We start from the raw sequence: 16616 nt of genomic DNA on the forward strand, positions 1-16616 counted from the left end.
AGAGCCATGCAGACCCTCATAAGGAAAGTGCCAAAATCTATCTTTAAGCCAAATAAACTGTCAAATCGGATAAAACCAGTTACGGTGATTGAAAAGGGTATACAATGTACACGTAAAGCCCCAATCACTCCAGGATTGGTTCTGCCTTGTCGAAAGTTTTCTATAAATTCATCGCAACTTTTCATTGTAATCCAAGCATGGTTGTGGTCAAATAGGGGCTTGGAGGATTAAAATTTCAATCCACTGTCAGGCTTTTTAAATCTATTCATTCATTCATTTATTAATTGTTTAGCTCTGAGGAGAGTATGTGTACAATGAAGAAACTTTGTCTGCATACATGTATAGAACTTTAGAAGGTACAGTCAAACCTGCCCAAGGCGACCACCCGGGGGACCGAGCAAAAACGGTCGCGATGGACAGGTGGTCGCCATGAAGAGGATTCCAATCATAACATGTCTCCAGGTCGAGGTGTTCAAATACAGTGTACTACGTAGATGGATGAAAAATTATGTGATTTTAGACAGCATGACCCCCACAAGGTTCAATTCTCATTGACAGAAAGATCCTACAGAAATTACAGTTTCTGTTATCGTTGTAATATTGTATACCGTTACATCGTGTACAAATGTTCGTCATAATTTTGACTAAAAACAGCGCCCTCCCGCATTCACACGTTAGTAAGAGTACACACACACACACACACACACATAAAATCTAGGTTTTAAGGCCTAAGACATTAATCCCTAGAAAACACCTGCTGACCCCAGCCTTCTTTTGGGCGCCGACCGCTGGATTAAAGCGGCAAAAAGTTTGATCTGACAACTGAAGGCTGAAAACGGGAGTTTTGATACCGCCGCCGAGCATGCGACCGCATCAAAAGGTAACACTGGAGCAGAACGCACAGCGTCAGCGGTTTCAAGCAAGCAGCGCCCAATAAAGGTTTGTGAGAGTCATGGAAATAATTAGAATATAAGAATATTAAAGATGAAAGTATTCTAAATATTCATACACAGAAGCGTCGTGATTTAGAAAAGTCAGCGTTATGCCGCGCTGAAACAAAGATGGCGTCGCGGACCAAGGAACAACATGTCTCGACCGACGTTTTGCCCTCCGCTAAGTTATTTTCCAGCGGAATTTAGTAAGACAGAGACACAATTTTGGTCCGTCAAGGTCTTAAAAGCATTTCCGCGAAATCCGGCAGCAAAATTCGATGTCACCACACGCTGGAAAAACACGGTCGCCATGGCCAGGGATTGTGCTCTGTGCGTTCCCAATTCGTGGCGGTCGCGGTCGCGTTGGAGGGGTGGTCGCCTTGGGCAGGCCGCTAAATGCTTGTGCCTATGGGGAAAATTTTCGGGACCGAGAAAAAGCGGTCGCCATGGTCAGGTGGTCGCGTTGAAAAGGTGGTCGCCTAGGCAGGTTTGACTGTATGTCTATTCAATTCAAATTTATATTGCAAGACTGTCACTTCATTACAATAGTCTCTACCTTTTTTATAGGATGAAGTTTTCTCTCACAGGCACATATAACTGATTAAAAGAAAGCTTGCTAATCTGGGTACATAATCTGGTAATACGATACAGGATTACAAGGGCAAACAGCTGGTGCTGGCCTTTGAAAATCATAATCCTATTAAATAATAATCATATCAATCTGAGAACAGCAGCAAGTATTGTGATGGAGTGATAGGAAATAATTCTTCCATGCTACATGTACATGTTTATGTATAGTAACACTCAACAGTACACTGTATATGAAAATCCACCCAGTGTCATTTAAAAAGTGGCAAACTTTAGTTTAAGAAATCAAGACAAGTCCTGGTCTGGTTTTGAGATTTCCTTTAAGTGTTCTTACACTCTTTTACAAGGTGGTAGTTGTATCCATATTGCAAGGAGTTTCATTTTTTAGACAGTCAAAGTGGGGCATTCAAAATTACCCGGATGTTTCATACAAGATTATTTCCTGCCCTGAGACTGCCTGAGTAGTTAGTTGTATCCACATACTATCAGTAGTTGTATCCAAATGCAAGAAGTTTCAATGGCTCAAAGTAGGGCATTCAGAATGTTTCAGACAAGATTATTTCCTTCCTTGATACTGCCAGTAGTTGTGAGCCACAAAATACTGTCAGTAGTTGTATCCACAAAACAATGTCAGTAGTTGTATCCATTGCAAGAAATTTCAACGCCTGAAAGTGAGGGCATTCAAAATTACCCGGATGTTTTAGACAAGATTATTTACTTCCTTGATACTGCCAGTAGTTGTAGCCACAAAATACTGTCAGTAGTTGTATCCATTGTAATTACAAGAAGTTTAAATACACAAAGTACTGAGTAGGGCCAGTTCAAAATCAACCGGATGTTTTAGAATTAGGCAGCTCCCTTGACCAGAGGTTTTCACAGAGTCATTACATTTTCCGACTTACCTTAGTTCATACCCATCCTCAAACAGTATCCTGTAGTATTTATTCTTGTCGTCCCCTTTCCATCCCCGGTACAAGTTCGTTAGCGAGTCCCAGTTCAGCGCTAGGCCCGTGATGCAGCCGAACATCCAAAGCCCAACAAACGCCTTCACCAGAAGCATGTTACTTGGTTAACTCAAAGTTCCGCACACGCTCATGGTAGTGTTCACAGGTGGGACCACCGGGGGGAAAGAGAGTTAAGCAGATGCAGCAGCAGCCGCGAAGGTCCACCTGCACCGACTCCCTCTGCTGTATCAGTCAGCTGCAGGAACTAGCTGTTAGCAAGCGGCTGGCCATGTGACTGGGTATGGTGCCGACAGGCAAGCCAGCAAATCACTACCACCCCTGGAACCCCAGTGGGGGACCCGCCAGGCAATTATTGGCTGTTGTCTGCAAGCTTACAGTACATCACACATGTTCTACATCTGGAGACAGAGTCACCGAGCTTCCCTCTTACATCTACAAGGGTGTGCATGGGGGGTCTCAACAACGCCTTACGCTGAGTTTCAGAAGACCCCCTACGTATTACCAAGGGGGTTTGAAACGATAAAATCAAGGAAGGCGAACACACAAAATTTGGTCGCCTTGCTACTAATTATGTTGACAAGATGGCTTCCTTATGAATTACGGGAAATGAAAATAATGCCTTACAGAACAGAGCATGCAGACCCTCATTTGTATACAGTAGATAGCCCATTTTGACCCTGGGTGGGGCCTTCACTTCCTTGGTGGCACCAATGAACACAACTGTTTGGTCAACATTTGTTACATCACTATGTAAACTATTTTTTTCTACGAATAGCCAAACTCGAACCAAGACAGTGTTTATTTCCTCATTCCTGTTGTTGCACTAAAGTTGAGTGAGATACTACAAGACCTGTTGCTCAAATATTTTTTAAAAAGTTTAAGATTTCTTTTGGAAAAAGAAGTTTGTGTGCTTGGAATTTTCCCAGGACTTGTGAGTGACAGCCAAGGGTCAGAGAGATGGGTCAAACAATAATATTTGTCTTAAAGATCTCCCTAAGGACACCCAATATAAGGACATGTACTATACATCACATAGAAGACTGTGTCAGGACTCAAGGTCTGAGAATAAAGGAATATATTAAACAAACGGTTTCAACAAACTCTGTGGATGGCAGCTCAAGTTCATGTTTGCCGACATCAAGGTTGCTACATTTGCATAAGACCAAATCCCAGGCCTCCAGGCATGGACTTGACCCGGGTTTGAACTTGGAAGGGGAGGAATTTTACGAACATTCTGCCAAGTATAAATCATGCTTGCAGACTGGTAAAGTTGGAGGGTTGAAACACACCAGATGTGCTAGGTCAGCAAGGGATGGGTTTTCCACACATGGCTGCATAAAGTTATGGTATTTTAGACAACACCAGACAACCTTCTTTTCAACATGTTATAATATAACTTATACAAGGCCATGATGATTTGATTAAATGGATGACATCCTCTGGGAACCCCAAAATTGATGCAAGCGTGAGAATAAAAAAAAATTCAGCAAAAAAAAAGATGCCTTCATTATGAAATGTATGTGGTCAGGAAGGTTGACCAGATGACTAAACACAAAGAGTGTAGTGTAGCGAATGATAGATTCTTCATTTTCATTTTTTCACATCCTCTTTTTTGACTTTGGTGATCTACGACATTAGAATCATTTTCAATATTTTTTTTGCGATTTACAGCATCATGATATATTATGATCATTTTGCAGCTGCTCTCTACGATTTACAATATGGTGGAAAACTTTTATTTATTTTTGGAATCGGACAAATACTGATGCGCTCGCGGATGTCATCCATACAATCAAACTAATATGGCCTACTTGTAAGGGCATATACACACACTCTGCAAGGTACAATGTACCTAATAATTACATAAATTTAATAGAAGAAATGCTATATCTCCCTGATTAACCCTTCCTTTGACTGAACTCTACTCTAACACAAATATACATCATCTGGATGGGATTACAACTTGTCTAGCAGGTGAAGACTTGCAGGGGAGTCACCTGACACCATGGCGCTGCCAGATATTTTCAACAGAGGGATGGCAATGGAGAGATTATTATAACATAGCCTGGGTGCCATCCTAACCGGGGCTCCTACACTCGCTACCCTATTTTCTACCGGGGCTCCTACACTCGCTACCCTATTTTCTACCGGGGCTCCTACACTCGCTACCCTATTTTCTACCGGGGCTCCTACACTCGCTACCCTAAAAAAGTAGCGAGTGTAGGGGCCCCGGTAAAATAGAATGGCACCCAGGCTAGATACATGTATAACACAGAACTTGCAAAATTTATGGTTGCAGTGGAGCAATGGCCCATATTGTACATCGTACATGTATATGATATCAGTACAAATACATGTACATCAGAAATTTCATTCTAAGCAGAGGTAGTAGACAAAATGCCATTTAGTAATACTATTACACAATTTACAGTGTTCTCGCCAGGCCTTTTCAGCATAGGGGCCCCCTATGCTGTGATTTGGACCCCCTATGCTGTGATCTGGACCCCTATGCTGTGTTTCAACCAGCATAGGGGTGTTTCTTTCTTGGGAGAACCTTGAGACCCTTCATAAATCTTATAAAAAGTTCATATTTGGCTTTAGAATAAGACTGTGACAGAGGAAACACTTCACTTTACCAAATTTATCCCTCAAAATGTAGAAAATAGTGCCTCATTGGGTTATGAATCTAAAGATTTTCCTTGGGAGCATGCCAGACTCCCTACTCTTGTCATGTCTTCGGCACTCTGTGCGTGACTTGCGTTGCGTAAAGTTGGCCTCCTTTACCTGACCCCTATGCTGTAAAAAAATTCTGGTGAGAACACTGTATTACGACAATGTATGTTACACTGTTCATGCTTGCCTATTCCAGAACAGTAGAAACCTGTTAATGGCATGACTGATTTATCAGTGGATCACTGGATGTCTAAACTCTAATGTATTGGCAATTTTGATTGATCAGTAATTCACTTGTAGATCATATAGTTCATACTTTCCAACTCTAACTCATCATACAAGGCTATTCCAAGGTGAAACTAAAAATTCATTAATGCTTTAAATTTGATTAGTAGAGCCTACATTATCTGACCATTTTATGAATTCTATCAAAATTGAATCAGCACATTAATTCATGATAAAGGAGTCATGAGGTCAATTGAGGTCAGGTAATCACTCTACATATTGTAGTTATAATGTAACTGACTTAATATGAAAATTTATTATATACATTGTAATATACAGCACAATAGAAAGGTAAAAACCTACCTGCCTTAATGCTAAATGTACATGCATTATGTTTAATGTATTAGCTTGCTGGCATATACATGTACATATACAAATGTACATGTACATGTACATGTATGTAGTTACATGTATATCACTCCAGAAATATCTAGCAGAACACATACATGTACAAGATCAGTTTTTGATTCACCACATAACCTCACAACCAGTAAAAGAGTTTATATGCTAATCCCTTGTGAAAAATCAGAACGTTACCTGAAGTCAGCTGTTCCACTTGGGGTTAGAATGTGACCTTGTATGAGGTCATGCACTAGATGTCTAATGGGAAAATCATGCCAGACAGAGGGGGACCAACTCAAAGCTTCAAATTCAAGATTTTAAAAATGAGTACATTGAGGTAAAACTAAAGACCTTGAATTATTAGCACACAACCTTTCTGTTAAAGACATCCTAAATTATCTTCCTCATTAACATATCTATTCAGAGTTTTGGTATAAAACCTGGTTCTCCAGTCATTTCCTTAGTTAGTCACTGACGAAAGATAGCCGATGCTGTCTGAAATGTCTGTTTCAAAATTTTATCCAGTTGCTTGAGTAACCATTTCATGTACACCCAAGTCTGTCTCCAGGACCGCCTCTCAGCTCCGTCCCAAACAAATTTGCTTGTTGGGACAGAAAAAAATTAACCCCATCCGTCCAAAAGATTCTAAACTTCATGACATGAGATTCATGAAAATTAATTTTTGGAACCTTAAAATGACATATTTGGCTCCCAAATAATGAGTTACAAAAGAAAATCAAAGTTGGAGACAGTCCTGCCTACATGTACACCCAATTTGGTTTCATCAAATTCTACTTTTTGCTTGTCCTTTGAGGCCATTTCTCTCAAGTTGAAAGCATTTTTACACGTGACAACAAAATATATTGTTTTAATTTAAGTACATGTATTCTGTGTCTTGGTCTATGTACAACAATACTCTAGGTCCTTACCTTTCCATATCATCTTTGGTGATCCCAGCCCTCCCCCATGTCACTGAAACACATCAACACAACAGAAGTGAGTATGGATTTCTGATATGTAAGGTGTTTTTATAAGAGATTACATACAAGTACATGTATACACATTGGAAAATAATGATATACATTTGTACATAGACTGCTATCAATATTGGACCTATAGTATAATGCACATAATAACAGAAATACCAGTACATGTGTACATTGGTGTGTTAATGTCTCTGTGGGGACATCTTGTGTGTGGTAGCAGAATTGCACCATGTACCACTGGTGCCCTTTCCAACAGTACAACTACACCACCTAGCAGGTAGGTAGTGAACTGCAGTTGGGTCAAGACTGGACTGAGGAAGTCAATGAATACAGTATCGCAAATTGCAATAACAAACACCTGATATCAGTTTGGAATGCAACAAACCACTTCACATAACCACATAGATGTAAGAAAATTCAAATTTCATATATTTTATTATAAAAGTTTGATATTTGGGTCCTTTAGTTTAGTACACATTTTATACATATATTATTAGAACAATGTTTTAATCTTGTCACTAATTTTCTTTATTTCAACTTAACTTTCATAGTTTATTCAAAATATAGGGCATCACTGTATCTTTTACTGTTACATACTGTTAATGCAGAAATATTTGCAGGGATTTCATTTCGCGATAGGGAGAAAATGGAGTGTTCGCGGTGGTTTTCAGCTCGTGTTTGAAACAATAATAGTGCTACAGTCACATAATGGTACAGGTTTTTGTGGTGGTTCTGAGTTCGCGGTAAGGAGTTCACTGCGAAAACCACATAAAACCACCGCAAACATTTCCTCAGAGACCTCAAAAACATGATTACACTTTAACAGTGGGGATCAACCTCCACTAACTAGTAACTGACCAATCTAACGGGTCTGGACCTTTTAGCCTAGTGGTTAGCGCATTGATTTCCCAAGCCGTGCGGATCAGGATTGGCGCGGGTTCTAATCCCGGCAGCGGTGTACTCGCCCCTTTGGGTTTTTACAGTGGTTCCCACTCCGGCCCTGTGAGTAACGATCAGATCACACAGGGATGTCGTACTCGGAGACTCGGGACGAGTCTAGAAAGAAAAGTGGGAGTAGTGTAACAGTGGGGATCAACCTCCACTAGCTGTCCAGTCTAACTGGTCCGGACCTTTTAGCCTAGTGGTTAGCGCGTTGATTTCCCAAGCCGTGCGGATCGGGATTGGCGCAGGTTCTAATCCCGGAAGCGGCGTACTCGCCCCTTTGGGTTTTTACAACACTCTTGTACTTTTGTAGTTGTACAATTCTTACAAAGAAGTTACATGTATAAGACTGTATGGATGCCATTGATTTTATACCCCCTGACAGGCTGCCTTGAACTTGTTTACGCTGGTAGAACCATGGTGTAGAACTGGGTTAGAAATTTGGCCCTAGGTGAGGTCAAGTATGTGACCTTACATCAACGTTGCTCCAGGGGTATTGGAAGTGATAAACTTGTAACTGCAGAGGACATGGAACAGGAGTTGTTTTTGAGATTATCTGACACCAGGATGACATGAAGGGTACCCAGGACACAGTCAGTGGATCACGCAATGCCCTGCACGGGTCATGTAGCTGTGGATTAAGTGGTTTGCCATGTTTTTGTATCCTTCCTGAAATCCACAGTGACAGTTTTCCAAGAACATGCTGTAAATGCAGAAATGTTTTATGTTCGCAGTGGATTTATGTTCGCGGTTCTTGCAGTGAACTGTTTGCAGCAAACTTGAAAACCAAGAAATACTGTACATGACAATATGTACAGTTAAAAAGGACAGAAATTTATGATCAGAACGAGTGAAGCAATACTAGTTATTGTCACTCCATGAATATCATCATGCAATGCCATTGGGTAAATTGTTTCGATGTACTATAAGTATATAACATAGTACGTAGTCACTACTATGTAAAGAAATCACCAGCAAATCGACTAGGAACATTGTCAAAGCCTTAAATTAAGTTAACTATCACCAACTTTTTACACAGGTCAGCTTCAAAGCCCACCTTTATTAGTAGGGCCATTTACATCTAGTTTCATTTTCATAACCTGTACCAGTAATAATTTGACAATACATGTACCTTAAGTACACAATCATGTACGTAAATTAGCTGAAAGAAACTATGATATGCAATCTACCTGCAGTAAAAAGTGAACTGTCAATATTTACTGACTTTTACACAATTACATGATGACCCGATTACACACTAAAACTGTGAAAAGGAGGAGGCAGGTGGTAAACTGCCCAGCTGTAATAACTAAACTCACCTGTTCACACAAAAAATCCTTAGTTGCTAAGTTAGTAAGACTTAAACTGATCTAAATAACCGAATCTGACTTCCTTTAAGAGATTCTTGAAGTAACGGAAATGATCTAAACGAACGGACACGGACCATTAACCAGCTTTCGCCCTACTATACATGTATGTTGTATGTTGTAGAAATTGTATATTGTTGTACCATAAATATGATATATGTCGATAGAGTTATTAGGACTCAAATGACTGTGTATCTCTGTTATATTGTATCTGACCCTTACCCCTTCCCTCATGACCTCAATGAAAAGCGGCCTGCGTGCCGATTTGAGCTTATCATGAATAAACAAAGGTTCAAACAAACAAACGTTCATGTAGCATGAAAAGTACATACATGTAAAAATCTCTAGTTTAGACAATTTCTTTCCTGATGATTATGTCAGATCATTCTTCAGAATATTGTTAACGGATTTCCAAACCACTGATCCTTCAAGTTCAATGAGGTTTATATACATGTTTACGCTTGGCAGCATTCTGGAACAAATTAGCAATACCACACCTCATAACTTGTCGAGTTGATGCAAAACGTTTGGGTGCGGTGGTATGTTTACAACTTCCCAAAGACTGACAGACATTCTTTGCCAAGAGGGGAGGCTACGTCCCACCACACAGATCACGTAAGCCAGTAACCCGCATAAGGAAACAGTGAAGGGAACATGGCCACCTGTGGGGAGGGGGGCAACCAGAAATTGGATGACGCACATGTATGTCCTGTCCTGTTCTATTTATATAATGGATCAAACTTTTCAAAGTCAAGGCTGTACACAGAAAACTCTCAAGGTTATTTCATTTTCAGATGACTGAAGAAGGATGCCAGAAATTATTTCTCAGAAAACTTATCCCGAATGTCGCAGTGGTACAGATTGAATTAAACAATATCATTTTTCATTCCTGGATGCCTACATGTAACCTTCAAAAACGTACAGGTAATTTACTTTAAAAAAGGTAAAAATACAATATTTTAAGCGATGGTTTGCTTTGCTGGAATGCGGGATCACATGTGCTACAGTTCGAAGGGCCTATATTAATATGAGTATATGACTTATGAGGTAAATATGCTCATCTAAACTTACATGTAGATGCATGTACATGTACTAGTAGAAGTTTGATAAGCGATGACATCTTTCAAGTTCAAAGTCACAGCCGCCTTAATTTGAATCTGTATTGTATACAAGATGAAAATAGGTATGGTTTGTGAAGATACAAATTTATCATCAGAAAAGCGGTTAAGTGTGTCTACATTCATCTCTCATAGCATTCTGCATTCTACAGCCTTTGGAACGATTGAACTGTTGATTGTTGAAGACAACTGCACGCTCTTCCAACATAAACACTGTCTAGCTTTAACTCAGAATCTACTCCCAAGAATTCTTCAGGCTCAAGTCCAAGGTATTATGAACAGGGCAAGAAATTGTTAAGACAGCGGCAGTCTTCTCTAATATTGCTCAGTACAATACATGTACTTGAAAAGAGAAAATTTAAAGAAAACTCAAACAAACTTGACAAGCTAAGAGTCTGCATCTACTGTTCGTAAATGCACTTAAGTTTGCGTGGTTTTGATTTTGCATTGGGAGAAAATGGAGTGTTCGCGGTGGTTTAAAGTTCGTTCTTGAGACAATAGTAGCGCTACAGATCTAGAATTAGAAACGCCGCTGAAAAATGTTCACAGTTCACCACTGCAAATTTTACAGCATTACAACAGATCTACTAGGCACAAAATATAAAGACCTAATGGTTTAAGGTTTCCTCCATATCAAAACCTTAACCAGGATCATACATGTAATATTTTAATACAGGCATGTACAAATGATGTAGTTTACAAGTCATTGTAGTGGCACATGTACACTCTAGTCAAACTTCCTTGAACATTTTTGTAATTGTATCTGTCTGAAATGTAATTCAAAACGATAGCTGTGGTTTCTCTTACTGTAGAGACTTTGGTACGTAAATTAATCTGTGTTTCTCTAATTCCAGTTAGGTTGAAGACTAACGCTCCAGACATTTTCTGGGAAATTATCCAAACCAAAACAGGCCACCTACCCAGTCTAGATCTGTGATAACCCTAGGGCGTTGGCGACACTTTTACACATAATTGATGACCTAGTTTGTTTACATTTCTTTTCTTGTCTTTATCTGAACAGACGTATAATGAAGTGTCCATAACTGGGTGGGCAAGCATATGAATGGTGATCATTTGCATTATAATTTTCTGATTGTTCTATTCATCTGTACTATCATTGTCAAGATAATCATATTCATAGTATTTCATACTGATCAGATTACATCAGCAGTTCAATCTGTGCTTAGAACAGAAGGCCTACATGTACTTATACTACCATACACTCTCTCTCCATACAGAAATATTGTTTTGATTCTTCTGGTACACACCACATACTAGTACCTTTTTAAGATGAACTTGAGCCGAGGCAAGGCAGCATTGCACTACTACAACTACAAAAACATGTAAAGTACACTGTAGAACTATTATAGCTAAAAAAAGCATTACACTTTGCCTTGATCTCTTGAAAGAAACTTTGATTCGAGAAAAGTTTTATGTCCGTTTATCACCGTTTCAGTGTTAAATTTTCAGCAATCAATGACTATAATGAGTATGAATCTTATGTTTACTTGTATTTTTTTTTTTATTATAGAAAAAACTGTACAACAACAATGTACCTGCAAATAAAAGAATTTTAACTGAGTTTATCTAAAATCACCAAGTAAAAGACAAAAAACATGCAGTCCCGAACAGTAGTGCACTGAACTCTAATTCTATACTGGAAGACGTGAGGTTACATCAGGGACTATTTGACAATGAGACCTTTTTCTGCCGCAACCTTGAGAAGTTGCCAAAAACCACAGATCACAGGAAATCTGTTTATGAAGGTTGGCAGCTTGGAAAGCCTGACCTACATATTGAAAGGTGGGACTTTCCAAAATGTGGCAGTAGCACATATTCAATACTGCTGGGAAAAAGGCACTGGAATTGGTGCCAAAAGTCTAGCAATGCACGGAAACACTCACAGGAAACAATATTTTCCAACGGTACCTTTCAAACTAGAAAATCAGACGAAAGAACGATAATAGAATGTCATTCTGACCGACATGAAGATTTTGTACACTACATATGCAAATTGTTACTAGTTATACGTTGTATGCTATTTCAGGATAGATAAACACTATTGTTATGACGTTACTTCAAGTCTTGACCCTGTACTAATATAGGCTGCAACATCCTGGTACAAGTTTGCCTGTCATTAACTTATAGTTTGACATGAAAAAATCCCCAACTTGTACAAGAACATTGCTGTAAAATATTAGCAACAGCAACTTCAAAAAAAAAAAAAAATTGATAGGAAACTTTGCTTCGAATTGAGAAGATATAACGTCAAAAGGTGGTCATCTACACCCAGTTCCATCATGGAATGTTTGAATATTTTCTGGAGAAAATTTTGTTGGCGTTCCTAACCTTTGAATGCAGTACAGTACATGGTTACACCCAAGGGTCATAGTCAGTTCATTGCTTTGGCGTACATTGTAACCATATTTTGTGTTCATGTTCTGTTCATGTCAAATACTTTGTATGTGACAGATACCGTTAGGGGTTGTTAGAGGAGGGTACCCAGAAGGGTATCAGGTCTTTTCGCCCCCTGACCTGTTCGTCCCCTGGTCCTTTCGTCCTCATCATGGACATTTCGTCCTCCCATTTAACAACATTTAAACCCTAAATGACTAGTTTTTTATCAGGTATTATTCTATAACTGATTAATATTACTTTAAAAGTATTTTACGGCAGCTAAACTCTAAGCCGGCGAAGTACTTGCCGTTTCCAGACGTGTCATACTTCGACCGAGATACACTTCCAGTCGGTCTTGGGCATCGGTGAATTTAGCAACATGAATATCCTAGCGTTTTTCAAAAAAAAGTCCCATACAGTTAATTTTCTTGTCAAAATTTCATTTCAGTCAGCTTATTTACTCATACAAACTCCGTAAAAGGCGCCCACGAGCGATTTGCAACATGCGTAAACAACCAAGATGGCGGGCGCGGCGGCGGCGACACCATGATGTCCCTCGCCGCTCGCGCGTCACTTTAGTCATCATGTTAGTGTCGGTTTTCCAACGTGAAAGACTTGAGAAAGCAACAGTGAAGGTTTTTTGAGAATCTTGATGAAATGTTATGATGAAAATTGAGTAACTTGTAATTGTGAGACAAGCGTCATCCGAGGACGAAATGTCCATGACGAGGACGAAAGGACCCGGGGACGAACGGGTCAGGGGGCGAAAAGTCTAGTAACCCCCAGAAGAAGAAGAACTGAGGAAGAACTGTTATCTATTTCTATATCATTGTTGGTGTATACTGAAAATCTTGGCAGAACGTTATTATGAGGAAGCAGAGGATGCACTCAAATAATTTTCTATGATCTAACAAACCTATGAAACCATTAACAGGCGTAAACATAATATGTATAAACTTGTTTACAACTTGTACTACCTCAATGGTTCATAAACACAACGTGGCAAAAAAATATTGTGCCAGAAAAACATTATAATGCTGATTGAACTGGTAGTTTCGAAAGAATACAGTTTGTAGATCTATGGTTTAAAGAAAAACGTAGGATGTAGGACATAAACTAATCTCCAAGCAGATCCACACCGGGCGCGAAAATCGTAGTATGCACAGGGAAACATTAACAATAGCGCCTATGTCACATTTGCTCGCGGCAGCTCACAATAACATATATTTAAATATATATGTGAAATTTCCATCTTAAAGTAAGCTCCCCGGCAGCTTCGGGCCGTAACAGTCGAACCGCAGAGCTCTATGCGCATCGGTTCTGCGCAGCCTTCTCTAAGACGGCTTTTTCTGGGTCACGGCCGCACCTGGGTTGGACCCTGTTGCATGGGTGTAAACAACTACCTGTGGTGCAACAAAAAGACCTCAGACCTATATAATGTTTACACTTTTTCACATCTACAGGACTTGCCTGGTATAACCATGTAGATATTTCGTGCATTGTAAAAAGACATCGAACGCTGTGGCCTTCGAAACATTAAGAATATTTGGTCAGTTTATTTGTGTTTGTCTTATTTACAGTTCACCTGGAACCAACTAGATATTTACATCGCGTGATAGCCCATTTCCTCATCTTTAAATTGATACCAAAGTTCCTAGGATAATTTTATGGGAACCGGTTTTGCCCCCGAAAAAACTCCGACAATGTCTACCTTGCGGTGGTGAAATTTCTGCCTAGTTCTAGCTACCGATGCGTGCACTCCTGCGCTTTGGATACATTTCGATACATTTCGCGTGGCATAACAAAGCCCATTTTTTTGTATGAGAAGCTGTATGAACGCGGCTACCACATGCAATATGATAATTGACATGATAACAGTCAAGTACAGACAGACAGAGATTTTAGTACAAGGTACCTGATATTTACAAAATAGTCAAATTTGAAGTCAATCACTTCGAACTCCTGCGTTCGAGCGACCGAACCCAGCCAGTACGTTCCATTTTCCTGCCGCGGGGGTCAGGCGAGGTCAGGTGCAATGTTGCAACTTTCAGCCGGTGTTGGGAACGTTGATGAAAATTACGGCTCAAGTTTTGCCGTCTAAAATTAATATTCTGAAACATTTCAAAATAAGACTAATATCATCTTGAAGCCAGGAAAAGTGAGATTCATATGCAAGTTGACCAATGCCATTAGGTACGTTTTTAGTTCTGTAAAGCATGGTAAAAGGACATTGTGTTTGTCTTCTTCTTCAGAATAAGACGCCCTACAAATTGACCTCTTGTTAGTTTTTTTGGGGGCAAAACCGGTTCCCATAAAATTATCCAAGGAACTTTGGTATCAATTTAAAGGTGAGGAAATGGGCTATCAGGTGATGTAAATATCTAGTTGGTTCCAGGTGAACCGTCAATGATACACGCACAAATATACTGACCAAAAAATGGTCAATGTTTCGAAAGCCACAGCGCTCGCTGACAATTTGCTGTGCACGAAATAACTACATGGTTGTGTTGGGCAGATCCTGTAGATGTGAAAAAATATAAACATTATGTAGGTCCGAGGTCCTTTTGCTGCCGACAGGCGGTTGTTTACACCCATGCAACGGGGTCAAATCGTGACCCGCCGGACGCCGTAAAAAAGAAAATAAAGCGTTCTGGAGTGACCTGCGGTTCGACTGGTAATTTCGCTTTTTGTCGCAAAATCACACGAGGTCGCGAGGTCACATCAGAACTTCATATCTAAATGTATTACAACTCTTCGGACGTGTCTGAGCTTACCTCTCAATGGTACGCCCGTGCGGTTTTCGCCATCATGTTTATGACAAATCTACCTACAATTTGACATAAATTCTAAATGCGTACCACGAAGAGAACTTATTCTACTAATTCCAGTTTGGTGGGAAGTTTGAATGGGCCAAATGGGACGCCATTTTCCGGTCTGTCGCAAAATTGCTAATTTGCATAAAATGGCCGAAATCTATTGTCGGTAGGTCGTTTCCCTGTGGTATGCTAGCCAGAGAAGGTCCAGTCAGCCAGAGAGGGTCCAATAGCCCGGTAGGGCTATTGGACTACGGACCCACTATCGGACTATTGGACCCTCTCTGGCTGACTGGACCTTCTCTGGCTAGCATACTACGATTTTCGCGCCCGGTGTGGATCTGCTTGGAGATTAGGACGTTTAAGCTTTTTCCAGGAATCTTAGATTTTTTTGTAAGTTTGGTCAGCTGGTAACTTTCCTCCGAAATTATGCAGTGTGAGCCGAAGTTATCATATGGTCAGGAAGTCGAATATTTTTCTTGCACACAAACGGCGATAATAACACTTTAACCCTCAAAAAATGAGACACAACTACCTCAAATCCTACATACAAGTAACTGATATCAATAGGATCAAAATAATAAGATCTTACCGACAATAGCAGCCACTAGGATCGCCAGGATGAAAACATATTTCGTCTTTCGGGACATGATGGCCCACCAACCGAAAACAGGCATGGGCGTACGGCGTATCCGCTTAAACATATACGGTATACGCGTTTTTATAGCTTAGCTAGCTTGTTGGAGCTTAGCTAGGCTCTCTGGAAGGGCGAAACATCTGGGAGACCCCGTCAAAACAAGTCCACCTTGGCGGAAACTTGGAAACAAATTCGCTTCGCTTTTTCACTTGGCCGCCAACTTCCGGAGAGAGACCGTACTGTGACATTGTGACCCTCGGGACAAGCGACTTAGAAAAAGGTGTGTAAGAAATTTTAAACATAGTTGAATATATCATTTTAACATCATATGTAGATATAACTTATTTCGTAAATTAGTCAGTCTCTAACACAATTATCAGATCTATCTATTTTTTATGTTATTATTATAGTATGTCAGTTATAAGATATTTCCTAAACATATCTTAGCTACGGCCCCTATTTCAATGTGGTATCTACTTCATTGACCTAGTACTGCTGACCTTTTGTTCTGGCGATATTATTATAATTATCATTGACTAACTAACATAATTTAATGATCTATTTTTATAGT

The 16616-nt window shown here is 39.9% G+C and overlaps 1 protein-coding gene across 4 annotated transcripts in view; it reads right to left on the bottom strand.

Annotated features, from left to right (window-relative positions):
* Positions 1 to 16291, bottom strand: part of LOC136422571 (UDP-glucuronic acid decarboxylase 1-like) — a 32141-nt gene extending 15850 nt beyond the window's left edge. The window contains exons 1-2 of one of the 4 annotated variants that reach the window (XM_066410363.1): positions 16001 to 16291; positions 6715 to 6757 (exon numbers count right to left, since the gene is read on the bottom strand). In XM_066410363.1, the coding sequence (XP_066266460.1) occupies positions 6715 to 6757; positions 16001 to 16112 (155 nt within the window). In that variant the 5' untranslated portion in view covers positions 16113 to 16291. Of the gene's footprint in view, positions 1 to 2422; positions 2689 to 6714; positions 6758 to 16000 lie in introns of those variants that run through there. The other 3 variants (XM_066410365.1, XM_066410362.1, XM_066410364.1) reach the window with 3 other exon arrangements.
* Between the last annotated feature and the right edge of the window lie 325 nt (positions 16292 to 16616).

Source organism: Branchiostoma lanceolatum, chromosome 17 (genome assembly GCF_035083965.1).
Source record: "Branchiostoma lanceolatum isolate klBraLanc5 chromosome 17, klBraLanc5.hap2, whole genome shotgun sequence".
Lineage (NCBI taxonomy): Eukaryota > Metazoa > Chordata > Leptocardii > Amphioxiformes > Branchiostomatidae > Branchiostoma > Branchiostoma lanceolatum.